This window comes from Oryctolagus cuniculus, chromosome 3, assembly GCF_051225735.1.
Source record: "Oryctolagus cuniculus isolate XC-2025 breed Fujian yellow rabbit chromosome 3, ASM5122573v1, whole genome shotgun sequence".
NCBI classification, from domain to species: domain Eukaryota; kingdom Metazoa; phylum Chordata; class Mammalia; order Lagomorpha; family Leporidae; genus Oryctolagus; species Oryctolagus cuniculus.
In genome coordinates this window covers 8,348,025-8,371,112 of record NC_142869.1, presented here as the reverse complement: position 1 = coordinate 8,371,112, position 23,088 = coordinate 8,348,025, and the positions used below count along the sequence as shown (strand labels likewise).

The window sequence follows — 23,088 nt, the reverse complement described above, 5'->3', positions numbered from 1 at the left end:
GATGGGGAGTATGGAGTGTGCCTGTGTGTTTCCTTTAAACTTAGTGGTCCACATATGTGCAAAGGATACTCAGAAGAAACAAATCAGTCATGGCTCAGGCGCTCTTTCTCCCGTAGTGTACTTTTTAAGTTTTACTTTATCCTAATTTGTATATCGGGAATCTGTGTAACATTTTTTACTTTGAAAATGATAGCACGCAGGAATGGAGAGTAGGGCATCAGTGACCCCCAGAAAAGTATGGAAATCACTGACCTGGTTGACATCAGACATCTCATTCGACACTTGGGACGCGGTGGTGCTGTGCTGCAGCAGCATTTCAATTAGCATGTTCAACTCAAACTTTCTCCTCCCTAGAACTGGTCCCTCTTCCTGACTCCTTTAAGAAGTGCTGCCTCGGTATCCTTGCCTAAACTTTGCAGTCATCACACTCTTTCTTCTTACGTCAACATCTGTTCATTTTAAATCAGTGGTTAGGGAAGGGGCGCAAACATGGACCTTTCCCCTCTTTCTCTTTTCATAAGAGCTTTTTAGGTAACATAAAATTGTAATGTGGGCCTGTGTTTGAGACCTGCATTTCCTTCATTAAGCCTAGTCGTTTAAATTTAGCTCTAAATCTGTCTATACAAAGTAACATATTCTAACATACCCTTATGTTCATTCAAAAAAATTCAGGAAGGACAGAAGAGTGTAAAGAAAAAAATAACACTCATTCTTAATTCACTGCCACATGAAATGACTATCATTAACATGTTGAGATGCCCTTATGGATTCTGTCTTTCTCTGTCCCCCAACTCTGGGACAGACATGTAAATGAGTATAGGATTGTGCTATTAGGTAACCGGCTTTGTTTTTTTGAGTGTTATTTGCCTGTTAGTATAAATATACTTATTTTTCAAGCTTCTCATGGTCTTCCATTTTATGGTTGTATCATGATTTAACCTCTTCAGTGGGATACAGTTTATTTTTTAAAAAAAGATGTATTTTACTTAATTGAAAGGCAGAATTACAGAGAGAGAGGGAGGGAAAGACAGAGGGGAGAGAAATCTTCCATCTGCTGATTCATCCCCCAAATGGCCACAACAGCTGGGACTGGGCCAGATCAAAGCCAGGAGCCAGGAGCTTCTTCTGGGTCTCCCAGGTGGGTGCAGGGCCCAAGCATTTGGCCGTCTTCTGCTACTTTCCCAGGCGCATCAGCAGGGAGCGGATGGGAAGTGGAGCAGCCGGGACTCCAAACAGCATCACAGGTGTCAACTTTAACTGTTGCACTACAGCGCCCGAACCGTGATACATTGTATTTTGAATTCATTGCTGTTGTAACTGGCACTGCCTGTGATCTCTTTCCATAGTTTAAGTTCCTGAAAGTATAATAGAGGGATTTCACCTTTTTTAAATATAATTTTTAAATATATTTTGCCAATTTGCTTACAGTAAAATTTATATTCTCACCAGCAGTGTCTCTAAAAGTATTTGCCCTTGATAGGAGGGGAAAAAAATAGTAAGCAGCTTTACGTTATCATGATGAAATAGAATATTTTTGTAAGGTGTTTACTTTTTTCTTTAATTTATTTATTTGAAAGGCAGAGTTACAGAGACAGGCAGTTACAGAGACAGAGGTCTTTGATCTGCTGGTTCACTCCTCAAATGACCACAAAGGCTGGTGCTGGGCCAATCCGGAGCCAGGAGTCTAGAGTTCCCTCCAGGTCTCCTGTGTGGGTACAGGGGCCCAAGGACTTGGGCCATCTTCTACTGTTTTCCCAGGCCACAGCAGAGAACTGGATCAGAAGCAGAGCCGCCAGGAGTCAAACCAGCGCCCATGTGGGATGCCGCACTTCAAGATTCTATTTATTTCAGAGGTAGAGTTACAGAGAGTGAGAGAGACAGAGAAAAAGGTCCTCCCTCTGTTGGGTCACTCCCCAAATGACTCCAATGGCCAGAGCTGTGCCAATCCATAACCAGGAGCCTCCTCCAGGTCTCCCACATGGGTACAGGGGCCCAAGGACTTGAGCCATCTTCCACTGCTTTCCTAGGCCACAGCAGAGAGCTGAATTAGAAAAGGAGCAGCCGGGACTAGAACCAGCGCCCATATGGGACGCCAGCATCACAGGAGGGGGATTAACCTACTATGCCATGGTGCCAGCCCCTGTTTTCCCACTTTGTTTTTTCTTTATTTATTTATAGAAAAAGCACACAGTATAAAGTCTCATAGCCTTGGTGTGACTTGGAGAAGTTATTAGGGATGCTACTCTTAAAATTTTGAAATAGTTACCTCTCCTACCTTACCCTGGGAGGGAAAGAAGTTAGTGCTAACGTTGCCATTAGTGAGGTGAGTATTAGCTGTGACTTTGGGATATTGGGTACTGTTTAAGTTGACCTTATAGCTTAAATACTTTCATATAGTTATTTCTTAGGGTGGGCATTTAGCCTAGTGGTTGAAAAGCTGTGTCATATATCAGAGTAGCTGGATGTGATACCTGCCTCTGGTTCCTGACTCCAACCTCTGCCTCCAAATGCAGAACCTAGGAAGCTGGAATGACAGCTGAAGAAACTGAGTTCCCAGCTCTCAGCTTTGACCCTGCACGGGCATTTTGGGAGTGAACCAGCAGATGGGATCTCTCTCTCTCTCAAATAGATACTCATTTGTCTCCCTCTGAGCTAAGAAAATTTAAATATATTTTTAAAGGTAATTAACAAATTGTGATCATTCAGTTGTATGAGTGGGGCTTTGAAGCTTCAGATCAGTATGCCTGCCCCCTTGTGACAAAGGGACTGCACTTGTCAGTTCAGACTCTTGATTCTGAGAAGTTCTGCCAAGCCCCCAGACTCTCTGTGGCTCTGCTCTGCTAGGGTATCTCTAGACTCCCACTACATGTAGCTGCTTTGTAGAGACATACAGGGCAAATGACTTAAATGCTGTGAGAAAACAAGAAACAAAATTCTCTACCTCTCACCTAGACAAGTCAGCAGTGATGGACAGTCCATATTATCCAGTCAAGCGAGTAGGCTTGTCATACAGGGGACTTTTCTATCACGTGGTTCTCCTCTTGCCCGTGTATTTATAAAACATTTGGCTGCTATTAAGAAAGCAGTCTGTGCCCATGAAACATAATATGAGGCTAACTGGCCCATACAAGTGCTTCTGTCTCAGAACACCATGTTCAGCTGACAGACACCTCCCAAACAATTCACTCAGCTAACAGAACCACAGAGTCATACTGTGTGTAAATTGTCATCTTTGACATTGGTGTGGAGGTGGAATATAATAAAGACATGTAAGTAAGCCCTTTCCCAAGCTCTTGAGTACGTTAGAGAAATGAGGGAGACGAAAGAGAACTCTAAAGCCAGTGATGAAGGAAGGCCCAGCTGCTGTGGGCTCAGGGTAGAGGGGAGGTTTGAGGACACAGAGGCTCTGGGTGGAGAGGGGGGAGGGCTGACAGGCATTCAGGTTAGCCTGAGCAGGGGGAGAGTGTTGAGTGCAAGACAGGACAAAAAAGAATTGAAGGGCTTTATTTGGAACTTGAGATCTTAAGAAATTAAATGGATCTCAAGGGTCATCTGGCCCTGCCTCCTTAATTAGAAGAAATCCAGAGAGTTTCCATGAGCCCACACAGCTGGGAGAATTGCCTAGGGGAAACTTGAGTCAAGGTCATTTTCTCTTGGTTAGGAGCCCTGTCTGTAGCACACAGAGGTAGAGCCATCAGCTTTGGAACTAACATGAATTGGCCCTTGCCTGTGAGAAAAGGCGAAATAGAGGACTAATGAACTTGTCAGATTTACAACATGCCTGCAAAGAGGCTCCTTCCTCCAGCTTCTCCAGATGTTAACATTGTACACAGCCAGAGCTCAGTGATTCAAATCAGCAAAGAACCTGAACATGAACTAAGCCACAAGCCTTTTCCAGATACCATCAGTTGTCCTAGTAATGGTCAGGATCCCACAGTGCCTTCAGCTGTAACATCTCCTTTAATCTAGAACTTTCCTCCAGCTTCCTTTTTTTTAATGGCTACAGTTTTGAAAAAGTTGGAGCTAGTTATTTGGAATGTTGCTTGATTTGGACTTGACTGGTGTTGCCTGATTCAGTGGGGGTTATACATGTTGGGCAGAAGTACTGCGGTAGCAATGATGCTGTGTCCTTGTGAGGGCATCCTATCAGGGGCACATGACACCAGCAGTCTCAGTACTGGTGATGCTCGCTTGATCACGTGCTGAGGGTGTGTCCCCTCCTTTTGTTAGTAATAAGCCTGGGGACTGGGCATCTTTTCCAAAAGCTCCTTAAGTGTGTCGCTAGACTTGAGGCAGAAATATATCAAGATGGAGCAAGGAAGTTGAGGAAGTTTTGATTAATCAGAGTCTTATAGCAGTAAACCTAGATGTTCAGATGTGGAGTCGACAAAGACTAACTTCTCGTGAGGAAGATGGGGCGGCTTTGAAAGGCGTGCTGCTGGGACTCCTGGTTGAAATCATCCCACTGAAGAAATGTTTCTCAGCTGCACTGAAGGACTGGAGGCAGTTGGAAGCGTGAAGTATTAGTGAATCGTCGCCTTTCCTTCCGCACTCGCAGCTCTGGAAGCTGAAAGGGAACATTTTCGGTAGAGCACACCCGAGGTTGTGCAGGGCAGCCAGAGACGGAGCCACCAGCCTGCGCAGTGCTGAAACGAGCAGTCTTAAGAGGACAGGCAACATAGTTATTAAGGGACCAGGGGATTAGGTGACATATGCTGATTGAGCAGCTTGCCAAGGGTAGAGTTTGGAGGGGCTGTGCTTGTGATCAGCTTACTCAGTAGGTGTGAAGAGGCAGATGGGTGGTGGCAGATAAGGAGGATGTGGTCAGAGAGGCAGAGAGCACACTGACATAATGCACGCAGGCCGGAGACAGAGAACCAGGCACGGTCAAATTAGAACCGGAATGGCCAAGTTTGTTCATAGATGTCTGCTGAACTGCCCTTCCTGTGAACTACTTCTTAACTTTACTGGTGATCTTTCCCACCTTTCCTCCCTCCCTCCCCTTTCTTACACTTTGTTTTATCCGCTTGTGGTCTCCCTATAATGGGGAACAGAAGTCACACATGCAGTTGAAAAACATGTAAACGAAAACTCATCCATTGAAATGGCTTTTATAATCTCTGCTTATCAGGATGACTTTGTTAGGTTGATTAGGTTTAGTTTAGTTTTTTGTGTGTGTGTGTCATTGTCATGATGCTAGTTAACCTGTGTGGATGGTACCTAGCCATGGAAGTATCCAGGTTTAGCAATTGCTTCTCCCATTATCTGCCTCTGAATAGTTAAGCACTTTCTAACTGTTAATCCCATTCCAGTGTGGGTTTATATCGATGTTGTTTGTGGCAGTTTTTCATTGTGGTTGGTAGACTTACTTACATATGTAGAGATAAATTTTTAAAGTTTGGTGAGAGATGGAAAAGAAGAAATAGGGGCGGCATTCTTATGCCGTAGGTTTAGCCATCGCCTGCAGTGCCATCCCATATGGGCACTGTTTCATGTCCCTGATGCTCCACTTCCTACCCAGCTGCCTGCTAATGCACCTGAGAAAGCAGTAGAAGGTGGCCCACGTACTTGGGCTGCTGGCTTCAGCCTGGCCACGGCTGTTGGAGCCATCTGGGGAGTGAACCAGTGGATGGAAGATATCTCTCTCTCTCTCTCCCTCATTCCCTCTAACTGCCTTTCAAATAAGAGAAGAAATAAGAAGCAGTTAGTACCAACATAGTTAACATTTTGGTCTACTTATCTCATCCTTCATCCTCTTTATTTTTTTCTCTTAAAAAAAGGAAAATGACTTACAAACATTCAAACAAGTGAAATTGAGTGAATGGAAAATGAAAGTGCTTTTCTTACTCTCTTCATAGGTAAGCAGTATCAGTGTTGTGTGTGTTCTTCCAGTTTTCTCTGAGATCTCAAGACAGATCACAACCAAACTTAGCTTTGTAAACCCCTAAGTTGCCCAAACAGAACAAAACACCGCGTGAGCACAGGGCGACCTAAGATTTCCAGCACAGCAGTGTGTCCTCGAGCATGGAAAGAGGCTTCCCTTTGTTCCGTGGGGGACGAGGTGCTGTAGCTGGCTGCCGTGAGGCCAGCAGGGGCGAGATGGCCCACGCTCAGGTGCGTGCTAACTGTGCTCATCAGCCGTCTCTGCTCACCACTGTGAGTCGTTGTCGTCCATGGGTTGCCCGCCTCCTTTGAAATGCAGTCACCCTTTCTACCTCTTGGGTGACATTTCTTTGTACATTCTTAGAGGAAGGCCCATTCTTGCCCAATATTGCACTAAGATTTTGATTTTTTTAAAGATTTATTTATTTGAAAGTCAGTTACACAGAAAGAGAGAGAGAGAGGTCTTCCACCTGCTGGTTCACTCCCTAATTGGCCCCAACGGCAGGAGCTGCGCCAATCTGAAACCAGGAGCCAGGAGCTTCTTCCAGGTCTCCCACGCAGGTGCAGGGCCCCAAAGACTTGGACCATCTTCTACTGCTTTCTCAGACTATAGCAGAGAGCTGGATCTGAAGTGGAACAGCTGGGACATGAACTGGTGCCCATATGGGATGGCAGCACTACAGGCAGCGGCTTTACCTGCCACACCACAGCGCCGGCCCCAAGATTTTGATTTCTGGTTTTAATGTTTCCCTGCCCTTTCCTTTGTCAATGGTAAAAGGTTAGCTCGATTGTGATCTTGCTTTGCCCATTTGATGATCCAGCAGCCTCGCAGGGAGTTAAGAGGTAGGAGTCCAAAGTGGTTTCTTTCTTCCCCATTTGTGTTGTTTCCAGGAGTAACCAAGTGGACTGCCCCCTTCTTCCTCTGGCTAGAATTAAATGTTTCTTACTGGTGTAGCAGCGTCTGTTTCTGGGACTGCTGAGGTTCTGTCCTTAGTTTCTTTTTTTTATATTATTATTATTTTGACAGGCAGAGTTAGACAGAGAGAGACAGAGAAAGGTCTTCCTTCTGTTGGTTCACCCCCCAAATGGCTGCTACGGCCGGCGCCTGGTCTCCCGTGCTGGTGCAGAACCCAAGGACTTGAGCCATCCTCCACCGCCTTCCTGGGCCACAGCAGAGAGCTGGACTGGAAGAGGAGCAACCGGGACTAGAACCCAGAGTATCGGCGCCACAGGCGGAGGATTAGCCTAGTGAGCCATGGCGCATTGTTAGCTGAGTTGATGTTCAACTACTCATCGGGCAGCATGGAGTACCTGCAAGCACCAGGATCCTACTGAAACAGAAGGAAACAGTAATTTAGAAATCTCAAGGAAAAGTAGAATTACATGCAGTTGTGAGGGATACTATGAAGAAATACGTGATGGTAAGACATTGTACTGCTAGAATTTACTTAGAAAGACTTCTCTGAGGAATCGTTAAGCTGAGCATCTGAGTCCATTGAAGAGCAGGAGTTGGCCAGGACGTGGGGCACAGGAAGCTGCATGTGCAGGGACACGAGAGAAGACCAGTGTCGCTGGAGCCTCAGTGCACGACGGTGGAGAGGGATTGCAGTACATAAGGTGCAGTTACAGAGGCAGGGCCAGACCTTGCAGACTTTTACGGACCATGTTAAGAAGGAAGTTTTCTCTATCCTAAGAAGCGATAGGTAACCACTGAAACATTTTAATTTTAAGCATAGGTGATGTCTTAATTATATTTGTGTTATGGAGAGATCAAGCTAATTATGATGTGGAGAATAGAATGTAGAGGACTTAACAGGGATGCAAGGAACTCAGACAGAGGTTATTTAATAGTCTAGCCAGGAGTTATTGCAACTTTGGCTTGGGTGGTAATGGTTGCAGGGATAAATGGAGTTGGGAGAGTTTGTGGTAAGTTAGTTAAGGGGCTGGATGAGGACAAGGGAAGAGTTCTGAAATACAGCAGCGACAGTGGTATCATTATCTGCAGTAGAGAACAAAGGAAGGGTGCCAGGCATTGGAGTAAGATCTTTTGTTCTGTTTTGGATGCATTAGGTTTGAAGTGCCTTGGGACGAACCAAGTGGAGACATTTTGAGTAGGCTGATGAATGTGCTGGTTAGGCCTGGGAGAGGAGAACTGGATATGAGATAGGAATCTGTGAAGCATCTGCATTTAATTAAAACAGTGGGTGTGGATGAGATCATACAAACCAGAGAGAGCGAAGGGGAAGGCCTGGTCCTGCTTTCAGTATTGCCCCAAACTTAAATGGCCTAGGCAAGGAGGATGAACCAAGGAGACAGGAGGAGCAAGTACAGAGATGGGAGGGGAGAGAGGGTGGTGCTGAGTCAGAGGATGAGGGAGGAGCAGTTTTGAAAGGAGGGTGTAACCCACAACTCCAGATGCTGCCAAAAGCCCAGGTACAATGACCACTGGAAATTGTATTTAGTGTCGTGCAGTTGATTGGTGATTGGCCAAACATCATGACATACAGCCCAGGGGGTTGGGCTGAGGAGGAAGTGAGGAAAGAGACCTGGACTTTAATAAACACAGGCAGATGCTCTGGGAAGTTTAATTATGGGCTGGGCAGTAGTAGCTGGGAGGGAGTTGTGGGGTCAAAGTAGAGCTCATTTAATTTTGTTAAGGGATGTCTTGGTCATGTTTAAAAACTGATAGGGAAAGTCAGGTGAGAGGAGGAGCTGGTTATAATGAGAAGGAGAGGATGACAAGGGGAGATCCAGAGCAGGTGAGGAGAGTGGAATGGTCTGCCTGGTGCTGGGTGGCAGTGTTATTTTCTGAAAAGGAAGGGACTTCCTAGGTGAGTCCAGTTGCTGTTCAGGGCAGAAATACAGTAAAGAGCTTTCTTCCTAAGTGTGTTCCTGCCAGTCGTCTTTTCTTTTTTTTCTTTTTTTTTAAAAGCACAGCTTTATTGAGATGCAACTCCATGCCCTAAAGTTTACCTACATTTAAAGGGTAAAATTCAGTGGTTTTCAGTTCAGATTTGTCCAATCATCACCGCAGTCAACTTTAGAACATTTGATCACTTCAAAAAGAAATCTGTACCCTTTAGCTGTCTCCTCTTATTTCTCAGTGGTCTGTTTCTGTCAGAAGAGAGCATAAGAGTATGATCTGAATCCAAAGTTAAAATCATGGAATGATTTCAAAGAAGAGTGTAAATGGAGATGTATGAAGGGTAACTATGAGCTTTAAAATCTTAGTCTACCTGGAGAAGCAAAGGAGGCTGAGACCTTCTACTTAGAGCCAGAAGGTATGCGTTCACAGAACCTATTGTCTCAGTCTTCCTCGTCAGAGAGAGTCATCTGAAGGGTCAAGGTTGGTGAAATAGGATTGAAAGCACAACACATGGAAATAGATTGTAAGGGAACAACTTAACTCTTGCCAAATGCTGCCTCCTGCCCAGAAAAATTGCATTCTGGATTATTTGAAATTTTCCTATGGGGTGATGAACTGCCATCAGAAATCTTCAAGGCATTACAGAGAATAATGTTCTTAGATAACAGCAGATTTGGAATGGTAAGGACTCCTTAACATGGTACTGAATAAGACTTCGTGATGAGGTTACTGGTTATTGGCATTTCAGCAAGAAAGCGAAGTTACTGGAAATCAGCATAGGCAGAGTAAAAAGGTTATAACAAGTTCATTTCATTTTCATATAGTTGGAAAATATGGAAGAACTAGCATGTTTTTATTTTTATCAAGATGTTTAACAGAAATGAATATGATTTGGAAATAGATACATGTGTCTGACCGAGCAGCTATGCCCTAAGATCTCCACTGAAAAGGGTATGGTGATGTGAAAGGCATGATAGGTTATATTCATGGCTCTTTCTTTTGCAGTATTTTGATCAGTGATGGAGGTAGGCTCTGGAAAGCATACCCATGAAATTTTTCAGATGATGCAAATGCAAGAGCAATAGCTGGGGTATTGAATGCCCTTCAGAAGTCACAGATACCTCCATAATCCTGAGTGATAATAAGATTAAATAGTGCGATGAGTTAAAGCCTTCATTGTAGTATCCTTCATCCCAGTTTAAGAACATCTTTGGAGAAATAGGATTTTAACAAGCCGTGCCTGTGAAAGTCAGAGGTTCAGTTTACCCTAAATGCTCTGTGAATCAATTATATGACATAGTTGGAAAAATTCTGAAAGGTGCCTTAGGGCTGCATTAACGTTTGCAATGGGGACTCGGTGGTCTTATAACCATTCTGGATACGCTTAGAACGTTAGCCCTACCATTCTTAGGAGGATAGTTACAGAAATTGAAAGGGGGTTTTCTGGAGAAGACAAATTAGGGTAGATAGGCACACTGCTTCACCCACAGCCTGCACCTGCAAGAGAAGTTAGGCTACTAGCTGATTCGCAGTACAGACCCAGGGCCAACAGTGTAGTGAGGCAATGTTTGTCTCCTTATAAAATTGGCAGCTATCTGATCCTGAAATCTGCTAATACTGCATTACTGACACTGGAAATATTTAAGGTGAAGCAATGTGATCATTTGGTGAGAAGGTTATAAAGGGATTCTTTAAGTACCATTAAAATGCTTATATTCTGTGAATTTGTGCTAAGTAACCTTCCTGAAGTGTATTTCTGGTGAAAAATGTTTATATAGGTTTTCACAACCTTTATGTTTTCACTATATCTTTTTTTTTTCTTTCTTTCTTTCTTTCTTTCTTTTTTTTTTTCTTTCTTTTTTTTTTTTTTTTTTTTTTTTTTGACAGGCAGAGTGGACAGTGAGAGAGAGACACAGAGAAAGGTCTTCCTTTGCCTTTGGTTCACCCTCCAATGGCCACTGTGGCTTCAATATATCTTTAATATTTCATGTGTGTCTCCTTTGTTGGTTTATGCCTAGCTTATTTTATGAGTGTTGGTGTGTTTTTTTGTTTTTTGTTTTTTTTTTTTTAATGATTGTTTTAGGTTTTATAACCCCCTTGTTGGGTTGTCTTTAGGGATATGCATCTACACTTGCTAGAACCTTATGCCACTGTGCTTCCTTTAACCCCCTTTGAACCATTGTTGCCATACATTTTCTTTCTACATATGTCATAACCCCAGAAAACATTGTTATTTTTGCTTTAGCCATTTCTCTTTTAAAGAATTTTATTAGTTAATAGGTAAAATCTTTTATATTTACTTGTATCACTGTCTCCCATGAGATTTGCATTTTGAATCATTTTCCTTCTGCCAGTAAGACTTCATTTCTTGTAGGACAAGTCTGCTGGAATAAAAATCTTTTTGCTTTTCTCTTTATTTCATCTTCATTTTTTGAAAGATACTCTTGCTGGGTATAAAATTCTAGGGTGACAGTTTATTGGTCTTTTTTTCAGTATTTTAGCAGTGTTCTACTTTTGACTTTGGCCATTTGTGCCAAGAAGTTTGTTGTTTTTCTTTTTCTTGTTTTCTAATCTGTAATGGCTCTTTAAGATTTTCTCTTGGGGCTGGTGCTGTGGCCCGGTGTTAGCATCCCATACGGATGCACGTTTGAGTTCCAGCTGCTCCACTTCCCATCTAGCTCCCTGCTAATGTGCCTCAGAAAGCAGTGGAAGATGCCCAAGTGCCTGGGCCCCTGCACCCACATGGGAGTCCAGGAAGAAGCTCCTGGCTTCAGCCTGGTCCAGCCCAAGCTGTTGCAGCCATTGGAGAATGAAGCAGTGGATGGAAGATTGTCTCTCTCTTTCTTTGTCTCTGTCTCTGTCTCTTTCTCTCCCTCTCCCTTTATTTCTCCCTCTCCCTCCCCCCCCCTTTCTATCTCTCTCTCTCTGTAACTCTGCCTTTCAAATAAATAAATATTTAAAACAAAAAAATAACGATTCAGGGCCAGTGCTATGGTGCAGTGGGTTAAGACTCTGGCCTGCAACACTGCATCCCTTATGGCTGGTGGTTCGAATTCGACTGCTCCACTTCCCATCCAGCTCCCCGCCAACACGCCTGGAAAAGCAGAGGAGAATGGCCCAAGTCCTTGAGCCGCTGCATCCACTTGGGGGACCCAGGAGAAGCTCCTGGCTTTGGATCGGCTCAGCTCCAGCCGTTATAGCCATTTGGGGAGTGAACCAAAGGATGGAAGACCTCTCCCTCTCTCTGCCTCTCTCTGTAATTCTTTCAAATAAATAAAATAAAATATTAAAATAATAATCTCTTTATTATTGAATTTAAATAATTTGATTACTCCTTACCTTGATGTAAAATCTTTTGCCCGCTTTTGTGCTTGAGATCTTTCAACTTTTTGGCTGTAAGGTATTGTAGTTTTAACTTGGGGAAACCAGTTATTATGTCTTGAGATATTTTGTGTACGCTTCTCCCTCTTTGGGGACTGCACTTAACTGCTAAAAGTCATCCTGCAAGTCAGTGAAGTGATATCTTTATTTCCCTCCCTGTTTCTTTTTTGATAGTTTTACTGCTCTGTCTTCGTTAACTGTTTCTTCTGCAGTGTGTACACTCTGCCAATGCTCTCCAGGGTGATTTTCATCTCGGACGTTGTGGTTATTATTTCTGAGGGCTTGATTTGAGTCTATGTCTTCCATTCTTCTGTTTAATGTGCTCAGTTTTTCTTGAACATATTGAATATAGTTGTAGTAACTTTTAATGTGCTGTTTTTTAACCCCCCCTCCCCAAGAAACCTTTTTAATTAAAGAATACAAGATTTCATGCATTTCATAAGTACAACTTTAGGAATATAGTGACTCTTCCCATCATACCCAGCCTCCCACTCTTCCTCCTCCTCCCTCTCCCATTCCCAGTCCAATTCTCCACTAAGATCCATTTTCAATTAACTTTATACACAGAAGACCAACTCTATAATAAGTAGAGTTCAACAGTTTGCATGGAGAGAAAAGACAAAACAAAACAAACAAAAAAACTGTTCCTCAACAGTCAAGACAATGGATGTTCAAAGTCATTGCCTCTCGAAGTTAATTTCACTTTTTTTTTTTTTTTAAACTTAAAGAAGCACCCAAGAATGATGCATCTTTTGCAAGCAGTTAGCCGTAATTACAATACCATTCTTTGAGGAAATGTCCTGCCTGGGAAGCTGGTGCACAGTGACTCCTGTTGTTGATTTAACAATTAGCGCTCTTAGGTGTGACTGTCCTTCTTCATCTGTCATTTCTGTGGCTGTTTCTGTTGATCAGTTCTTCCCATTCTTGGTGGTATTTTCCAGTTTGGATTCTCCAGGCTCACTGTGAACCATCATTAGTTTAGGGCTAATTTTCTACAAACTGGAGCAGAACCTTCCCAGTGCTCTGCCTGTTGCCCCTTGCATAGCAGCTTTTCCATTGCAGCTGATGGGAGCAGAGTTAGCTTGCAGCCCGCGGGAGCTCTGCTGCTCTGTTCGCCGCCCGTGGCAGCTTTCCCCTCAGGGACGTGCCTGTCATTACTGCCTGCAGAGCTCTGACACACTCTGCAGCTCCCTCCTCCCTGCCTGCCCTGTCCCATCACCAGTTCCCAGCCCTGCCTTCTCAACTCGCAGAGACTCCCTGTTCTGCTGGCTTTCCCTGCGCGTTGCTGTGGCCTGGCAGTCAGGTCGGGCCTTTGAGCTCCCCTCGTTTGTTTCCCTTCTCTTGGAGATTGCTGTCCTGTGCTGCCTGGGTTCAAAAATTATTGCTTCATGGGGTTTACCCCATTTGCTAGTTTTTGGCCTGACCCCTATTCCTCCATTTTGGCCAGAAGTGGAGGCTCTTTAATCACTTTTTTTTTTTTAAGATTTATTTACTTACTTGAAAGGCGGAGACAGAGAGGTCATCCATCCACTGGTTTACTCCCCAGATAGCCACAATGGCTGGAGGTAGACAGTCGGAAGCCAGTTTCCCACATGGGGGCAGAGGCCCAAGCACTTGGGCCATCCTCTGCTGCTTTCCAAGGCACATTAGCAGGGAGTTGGATCAGAAGCAGGGCAGCCGGGACTCAAACCAGCACCCGTATGGGATGCCAGTGCCACAGGCGGCAGCCTCACTGCTATGCCACAGCGCCAGCCCCTTCAGTAGCTTTTTAGTTGTTAATGCCTTAGCTTTGCACTTAGAGCCTTCATCAGCTTCGTTTTCTGCTGTTGCCGCCTCATTCCCTCCACACCTCGTCCCTGACAGGCCCTGGCCTTCTCCCACTCCTTCATCCTTGGCTCATGCTGGTCCTTTTCCCTGATCCTTGCTTGTCCGAGTGTCTTCATTCTAGGCTCTGCTCAGGTGCCTCTTTGCTGATGTCTGTCTCCCACCTGAGAAGGACTGGCCCTTTTCTCTGTGAAACCCAACACATTCGCAGGGTTTTCGGTGTTCAGTGCACTGGCTGGTCCCTGTGGAGCAGGCTTGTCGGCCCACCTTCACAGTGTGCAGCTCCTAAGGGCAGGAAGGGAGCTTGCCCACCTCTGCCTCTTGTACATGGTTCTGCAGGCATGTAATACACAGAAAAGTTATTTAACAAGTGTGAGTGTGTTATGTTTGCTAAAATGACTTGTTTTTCTCCTCTTACCCAAACCCTGCCTCCAAATCCAGGCTACAGAAGAAGTATCCAAAAATCTGGTTGCCATGAAAGAAATTCTGTATGGCACAAATGAAAAAGAGCCACAGACTGAAGCAGTGGCGCAGCTGGCACAGGAACTGTATAATAGTGGGCTCCTTAGCACCCTGGTAGCTGACTTACAGCTCATTGACTTTGAGGTAAGAAATCAGTTCCTTATTTTTCAAAAACAGTGCACTAATCATAGTCTTTTTCTATATGTTCTCTCCTTTGGAGCATCTGAAGATTCCTGTTGGGCTCTTGGCTCAAGGGCTCCTGACTGCGCTGAGCATGCCCAAGCCGCCCACCTCATTAGCAGGGCCAGGCAGGAACCCAAGTGCGTCTCAGGCCCAGCCAGTTTTCCCTCCGTTTCACCTCACTATAGAGTTTCTTGGGTGCTCATTGTGCCTTTTCATTTAGGTTGTATATAGTAAGTAGTTGCCCTTCAGAGCCTGTAGTAGATTATATAACTCATTGGCCCTGGCCTCTCAAGGAATCAACAATCTAAAGAAGAAAGCTATAGAATGTTTTTGAGTTTTAGAGATAGAAAGCTTTTCAGAGAATGTCTAGGTTTGTCTCTCTTTTTACTTGTTAAGAATTCATTACGTTTGTTCAGCACAGCTTTTACATTTTTTAATTAGTATAACACTGAAATAGCAGGGGATTTTATAGGCGATTCTGAAGTTCTGTTTTTTCTCAGGAAGCTTGACTCTGGCAGTGTTAGGCCTGTGGTCCTACTAGGCCTGTCACCTGGAGCAGAGCAGCTCGCAGGAGTCCTCACCAGGGCTGCTGTGGACAGCACAGCTGGCTTTTCTGTCTCGGAGCCTGCTTTACCATTTGGGACTGTGGCTCAAGTTTACACAGCTGGATCATGTCATGTCAGATATTTAGTGACTTCTAACAGTAGGCTAATAACGGTCCTTTATACTAGTCTGAGAAGCATGTATGGCAATGAAGCTCCGTGGCAAGGTCATGGGCAGCCTCTCTTTGACTTTCTTTTCCAAGTGTGCTTTGTTTTAAGCCCCTGTGTTTATCAACCTAAGAGATCGGATGTCTGTGCAGGCACTTGGAAGGCAGGTGTATGTCCCAGGGGAGAAACTGCAGCCAGAAAGCCAGAGTGAGTGCTGGAGAAGGGTGAGAGGACCTGGGGCCCAGGTTATGTGGCTGTGATGGTGATCACAAAAGACAACAAAAATGTCTTCCTCACTGTGGAGCAGATAGACTGGGGTATTTCCATTTATACAGCTGGTCTCATGTATTTTTAATGTTGTATCAGATTCCATCAACAACAGTTTTTATTGTTGGGGACGCACTGGAACATCTAGTTCTTTTCATTTGTCTCCACCCGTCCCACTCCTCAGCCTGGACACAGAGCTGAATATTCATTTGGGACTTGAGGGATATCAGCTGAAGAGAGCGTGTGCCCTTGAGACTCGTTCTTCGAGATTGCGGTTCCTGTTTCTGTGCGAACCAGGCCCCAGGGTGATCTCTGTGTGTGCTTTAGGTAGGCCCTGGAAAGCTAGCGTGTCACTCGCTCTCCCACGCGTTTGTCAGCCTTGAAACAAGTGGCTGCTCTGAAGCCTCTCCTGGGGTCCAGTTTTCCGTTTGTTAATTTCTTGTGCAACTTCTTGATTGTGAAGTTCACTAGATGATAATAATGTCCATCTGATTTTGTACAGTGCTGTAACAAAGTTTTGATCTCTGAACCACTGCATTATATAATACTCATTGCCTTCACTTTCAATCTGTGCACTCTTTCTGAGCAGATCTCGTTTAACGGGGGGATATGTCTACTTGATATTAAAGCTCAGCTTCTTACAGTCATGTCATGCTCATTATACTAACGTAGCACAGCGTCCCCTCCTTAAAGTGTATGTGCTGTGCACAGCACAGGCGTCCTCTTTGAAGCTGCTGTTCCGGTAGGGTGGGATTCAGATCCCTGTAGACTGTGAGCATATAGCACAGTTTTGTTTTTCATCTCCAAGTCAGCATGAGTCTGAAGGTTAGAAATGATTGCAATGATATGTGGAATGTAGTGAGGTATCAGTGCCAACACGTTGTTCATTTTAAAGAGTACACCATTAAAACTTAGGATCCAGGGTTCTAAAGGGAGCAGTAAAATAAGAAAATGCACTCTCTCTAATTGTTTTTAATTCAGATATTCAGTCCTAACTATGAATATGTAGTGTCCTTATTTGAGTTTATTTGGGTGGGTGGATGGGCATTTTAATGTTTAGTCAGGTAAATATTTTAATGATTGTATTCCTAATAGGGCAAAAAAGACGTGGCTCAAATTTTCAACAATATTCTCAGAAGACAAATTGGTACAAGAACTCCTACTGTTGAATACATCTGCACCCAACAGAATATTTTGTTCATGTTATTGAAAGGGTATGTACAATGTAATAAAATTTATATTCTTAGCTGAAAATAAAAAGGGAAGTTTCGCCTTGGGAGAAAACAGGATGGTGAATGTGGGAAGCATGTCTCTGTAGTTCAGTCAGCTCATTTTCCTTGGATCTTGAACGTACTTCCCTCCTGAAACTTCAGTGTCTGAGCTAAGTTGAGTTTGAAAATGTCCGGTACATGGGGAGTGTAAAATTCAGTGAGCCTCCAAATTCACAAATCTAACATGTCTGTCGTAAAAAATACGTCTTTCGTTGTCTTTGTTTCTGTTTTCTGAGATGAAAAAGTTGAATTCTACTGAAGTATTGGTTATGCATTAAAAATCCCTCTTTTGGATATGTGTTCACCCGGAGTGGCAGGAAAAGCCGCCTTGTCAGTGGAGTGTGGCTGCTGTGTGGCTTCACTCTGTTTCAACAAGGGACTTGTTTATGATGCAATGTCTTTGATTTTTACCTGTGTCCACTCATTAGCCCCTCTCCTTAGTGAGTCATGGCGCATCTTCCTGGAGTTACTTCAGAACTAAACAGGCATTTGTGTTTGGCTAGACTGTCAGCTTAAAAAGCAAACAAAAGCCCAAAAACTAAAACTTAAAAAAAAAACCCAAATCCTCTTCTCCTGAGCACCTAGCCTCCCCACCTGGCAAGGGAACCTCCCGTTGTCTCACGCCAGAGTTGTTCACCAGCCCCGGGGACGAAGTGCATGTGTTTGTCCGGGCCTGGCGGTGTTCTGTTCGCTTGGCGGACAAGCATGCTACTGGCATGACTGGCGGCGTGAATCAGCTTGCTCTCCCACCCCAGCTTTCTAGCTTCCTCGCTCTGATTCATGTCTCTGTGGTTTAACACTTCCCCCAAGTTCAGACTTGTTTAGACAAAGCATGAGTCAGTGCGTGTGCTGCATGCCAGCAATCTTGCTTCCTCCTTTCTATTTCTGACCTCCCTGTTGCTTCTTCAGATATTGCCATACAGAACTTTTGGCTTCTGATTTTGTTTGTATCAATCCAGAGTTGAGTGTGTAAACATGGAGTGAGTAGCCTGAAATTTTGATGTTCTTAGAGCAGCTTCCAGATGCCTTTGTGTATTTTTTTATTTCCTTTTCCATAGAAACCAGTGATTGTTAAAATTCATAAATTAGTTAACTCTCTCTGTGTTTTCGTTTCAGAGTAGCCAGGGTTATGTCATGAACATTGTTAAACACTGAGTAACTTAAAGACTTTTGGGATGCAATTTAGAGGTCAAAGCAGAAGCCTCCTCCAGAGAGGAAAAGGGGAAGCTGAGGTTGTGACTGGTGTGGGGTCCGCCAGAACCCGCCCCACCCTTTGCTGCAGGAACTGTGCATGCAGCTAGCTGGAATGATGTCACTAACGTCCCACCCCCCAGCCCCCCACCGCAGGGTTACTAGTGCTCTGTCATTCTGGCTTCCTCTCTTCCTTACCTGTTTTTCACCCTCTTCACATGTGATGGCACTTAGTATGCATCCCCAGCACATAATACACAACACAGCATCACACACACGCCACGGCAGAACACACCAGGCACAGCGTCACATATGTAACACAGCATAACGTAGTCATGGTACGATTTACAGGCCTAGATTCCTTGATTTTCACAAAAATATCATTTTACAGTTAATTTGTATAAGTCAGGTTCCAAACAGGGTTCACAAACTAAATATGATTGATATAGTTCTTAACTGTCTTTTAATCTATAATAGTTAATGCCCTTTTTAAAAGAATGCCGTGCCATGTATTTGTTTAAGCACTGGGTCATTTCTTTAGAAAAATCTCATTTTGGATTTACATTTCTGTGTGTTCCTTTAACAAGTTCCACCGTAAGTTGATGGTTTGGTAAGAGTCATGTTCTCTTTAGGGACAAGAGCTCTCCAGGGGTGGCACTGGTTGTCCTGCTTTTGACCGGTGGATGCAGGTGTTGTTAACCTGTAATCTGCCCATTCTGAAGTTCTCCATCAGACTTTTGCCATGTGGTTTTAGCATCTTCTGAGGATCATTGCCTAGATTAAAGTGGCATTTTCCTAGCTCTGTTCCTTATCCACATAATTAAATGTGTTTCTTCTATAAGGAAGAACATTTCCTTAATGATGGCCTCCGTATTCCAAAATACTGTCTGTAGAAGGACAGGCATCTTTTGATTTTGTTTTTGTTTTAGATTTTATTTATTTATTTGGAAGGCAGAGTTACAGACAGAGAGAGGGAGAGACAGAGGTCTTCCATCCCCTGATTCACTCCCCAAATGGCTGCAACGGCCGGAGCTGGGCTGAGGCATCATTTTTTTAAGTATAATCATTTGGTGTCCTGAACACTTCCTTAGATAAGCATTGAATTGCTGCTGTTTTAAACATTACAAATGCAGGTTTTTGTTTTTTAAAGATTTTTTTTATTTATTTGAAAGGCAGAGTTATAGAGAAAGGGAGAGACAGAGAGAGATCGCCCATTTGCTGGTTCACTCCCTAAATGGCTGCAGCCGCCAGGTCTGGGCCAAGCTGAAGCCAGGAATCGGGTACCTCATCTGGGTCTCTCACTTGGATTCAGGGCCACGCACGTGGGCCATCCTCTGCTGCATTCCCAGGCGCATTAGCAGGGAGCTGGATTGGAAGTGAAGCAGCCGGTACTTGACCACTACTCCACAACACTGGCCTCAGGTTTTCTTCTTTAAAAAGTAGATACTTGATGTTTCTCAGTCCACTGCAGTCATTACTTCCTTATGTCCAGATTGCCCTTCTTGGGCCCCCTTTCAGTTTGCTCCTGTATCCTCCTCCTAAGGCCTGATTGGTCTGTGCCAGCTTCCTTGCTTTCTGGCATAGGAGACTACCATGCTGATTTCAGAGGGCTCCTGCCAGGCCTGGAAACAGCCGCTTTTTCAAAGACTTTCGTAGATTCATGAGTTTAGACTACTTCCATACGACGTGATTATCTTCTGAGACTAAAAGTACTTTAATGTTAGAGACTTTGGGGGAATTATGCTGCATTTGCAGTCTTACTGCTAGTGCTAGTCTGCATTGGGAGGTTTTGTTACTGGCAGTTTACATGTTAATGTGCTCTCCACTCTAGTGCTAACAGGTTGTACAGCATAACTGTTTGCCTTGTACTCTTTGGGTTATGGTTTAATCATTCAGACAATCTTGACAAGCCTCCGTCAAAACCTGCCCAACTTGTTATCCCGAGCCCTCATGCCCTCGTCCTCTGCTGCCTCTGGGAGATCAGCGAAGATGAAGTGTGCAGTCAGCCGTTTGGGGGCAGGCGTTCCAATCAGCAAGAGCAGGTCATGCTGGCCGCCGTGCCACAACCCTACGAAGGAATGTAGAGCTGATCTTGGTGAGGATCTACGATGAGTGTTTCTGCGATGGGAGGGTAAAACTACCAGATAAGAAATTACTGCTCTAGGATTTCAGAGGATGAAGTAGAGGCTGCTGAATAAGACAGGGATTGGTCAAAGGAATGGCACTTCAGGTGGTTAGTGTTTCTGTAGGCAGAAGAACGGAAGAAGGTGTCCTGACAGCATGTTGTCAGGCGCACAGGTGCAGGAACGGGACTGGCCCTGACATGATTGGCAGCAGTGAGGAGGGATCTGCACGTTTCATGGCAGGGTGGGGGGCTGGTGGGTCCACAGAATGGTAGACCTGACAAGGGCAGGTGGCCATTACGCCCAGACATGTGCCCTTTATTTGATTAGCAAGATCCTAAACTGGAAATACTGTTGGTATACTTGTGAGTTGGGTATATTTGTTAAAAGAGATCTTGAACAAAGACTGCAAGTCTCCAGGAGTAAGTTACTGCAGCATTGGGGATGGATACATAGAAATGAAACCATGTTTCAGAGAAGTTCTTTTGTGGAGGGTGACAGGGTTTGATCTGAGACCTTTAGCTGAAGCTATGCAGAGGCAATGGAAGTGCCTGAGTACTTGCAGAGCAGGCCTCTGGGGAGGGGTAGCCAGCGTCACGTCAGGGTGGGAGGTGGGATTGCGTGGATGCTCGCAGCTGGTTGGAGGGGACAGGTAGACTTGCCCGCGCAAGAAATAGAAACAGGGGGATAGAAAGGAGAACTGGGAGGGTTTTTTCCTTTCTTTTTTTTTTTTTTTTCCCTCTTTTCTTTTTTTCTTTTTTTTTTTTTTAAGACAGATACAAAGATAGGCACTGTCCAGACATTCATTAGAATAGATTATGAGGTAAAGAGTGCTTTTTTAGCCAAGAGACCTATTTGTTGTTTCATTGGAGTTATGGAGGATTTGACTGTACAAAACCAGAGGAGCATCTGCGTGGGAAGAAATTAAGCCAATGTGTGTGGTTTGAAAGGAAGCAGAAGAGGTAGGGGAGGATTTGAGCAGGGAAGCCCAGACTTGGTGCCTGTGGGAGGGACCACGCTGCCCGCTCAGCCCTGAGGTGTTCGTTCCAGGCCTGGGGAGGGGAGAGGTGAGAGATGCTGTGTGTGGAGAGCAGATGAGGCTGTGCAGAGCCCCCGCATCCCCTCCGCTAGTACCAAGCCCTCAGCCCTGTCCTGTTTACAAGCTGCCTCCAGCGTGAGGTACTGCTTTGAGTGTTGAAGCAGTGAGATCAATGCTAAATATTTAATAGACCTGTTTAAATACTGGGTTTCTGAATTTTGTTTTCTATTGTTTTTATTGTGCTTTGGGTTTGTCTTAGTGTTGAGGGCACCATGTGTAAAAACTAACCCCTATATGAAGCGCTGTGACCTTAAGTACTTCTTTCCACCTGTTTTAGCTTAGATAATGAACTTGTGGTCACATGGTCTCCTCGTGACTGTTTCCCTGGGCTGAAGGCTGTGTCACCAGGCAGCGCCTGTGCACTGTGCAGGGAAATTGACCCGCACAGGCTCCGCGCCCAGGGAAAGGCCCCTGTAACCTGCCGCAGCCACTTAGTTAGGACGTGGCTCTGACACTTCCTGTTCTGAAAGCTTAAGCTGTTCAATGTTGGGGTTGTAAAAGAGATATCACTTTTGGGTTTTTTCTCTTTTGTTTTTGCAGATATGAATCTCCAGAAATAGCTCTGAATTGTGGAATAATGTTAAGAGAATGCATCAGACATGAACCACTCGCAAAAATCATTTTGTGGTCGGAGCAGTTTTATGATTTCTTCAGATATGTCGAAATGTCAACATTTGACATAGCTTCAGATGCGTTTGCCACATTCAAGGTAACAAAAGCTTTCAACCTCTCAGTGTACTTTCAAGTCCGGTGGACGCCTGCGCAGCTTTTGCTTAACATCCTCCGCACGGCTGCCCTCTAGTGGGAAGAAAGAAGAGAGTATTTTTTATACGTGTGATTTAAGACTATGCAGTAGTGTCACAGTTTAGAAAGAATGGGAAAGTTAGATTCTAAAGTCTGTCTAAAAGACATGTCCTACATGGCCAAAATTCCCCTTTTGCGTTAAATTACTCACTAAGTATGGTACATGAAATACAGGGCACTCAGCCCCCAGGTTGTCTCCTGTGTTGGGACACTCTGTATCAGCTTCTTTGTTAAACACCAGGTGCTGTCACTGGCTTCTGCTCAGGGGCCATATTAATTTGGAAAATACGTGTTAGCAAATACTAGAACCACACCGAAGACGGAGACACCCACATTGTGAGCAGACCTGCGGGGACAGTGGAGTCACTTCCCCCCGCCACCCTCTGCTCATGCCAGAACATGTCTGTTAAATCCCCTTGTGTGCCTTACCTCCCGTGTTGTAGGTTGGTGTTACACACCTGTCATGTGATGCCATTCTACAACACACGGCAGACTTATTTTTAGTAGTTCAGTGTTGTGTTACATAATGTGTAAATAAACAGTAGTCTTTATTTTCTCACAGTGAGGACAAGCCTTTGTATATTGCATTTTCTTTTATAAAATGTCTTAATGTATAAGTGACTATTCAGGACTATTTTAACATAACCAGTATTTAACAGGCTACCATGAACAGTGAGAAGTGGTCTTAACGGTGATGCGGAGCCCGTGAGATATGAGCACACACCAGGTGGAATACCTGCATCAGAATGAATGGATGCCCTTAGTAGCGAATGAAAGCCTGGGGACTTGGTCGTTAGGGCTTCACAGTGAATGAGAATAAAGTCGCCCATTACGTGAGAGATGCCCAGGGATTAATCTCCCAGAACCACTAAGCATGATGTCAGAATCCTAGGGTAAGACTCAGGTATATTTATGTCAGTTTACAAAGCAAAATAAGTGAATTAGGGATTATAACACAGAGTGGCCAGCATGATGTCTTAGGTGGCACTGCAGTTGGTGGGCTGGGCCCATGATTAGCTTCTGT

The 23,088-nt window shown here is 44.4% G+C and overlaps 1 protein-coding gene across 4 annotated transcripts in view; it reads left to right on the top strand.

Annotated features, from left to right (window-relative positions):
- The window catches only part of CAB39 (calcium binding protein 39), a 93,258-nt gene that overhangs the window by 54,128 nt on the left and 16,042 nt on the right, over nt 1–23,088 (top strand). For 3 of the 4 annotated variants that reach the window (XM_002712517.6, XM_051848108.3, XM_070070080.2), the window contains 3 exons: nt 14,396–14,560; nt 16,672–16,790; nt 21,801–21,969. In XM_002712517.6, coding sequence (XP_002712563.1) covers nt 14,396–14,560; nt 16,672–16,790; nt 21,801–21,969 — 453 coding nt within the window. The remainder of the gene's footprint in view (nt 1–14,395; nt 14,561–16,671; nt 16,791–21,800; nt 21,970–23,088) is intronic. The other variant, XM_089329748.1, reaches the window with a different exon arrangement.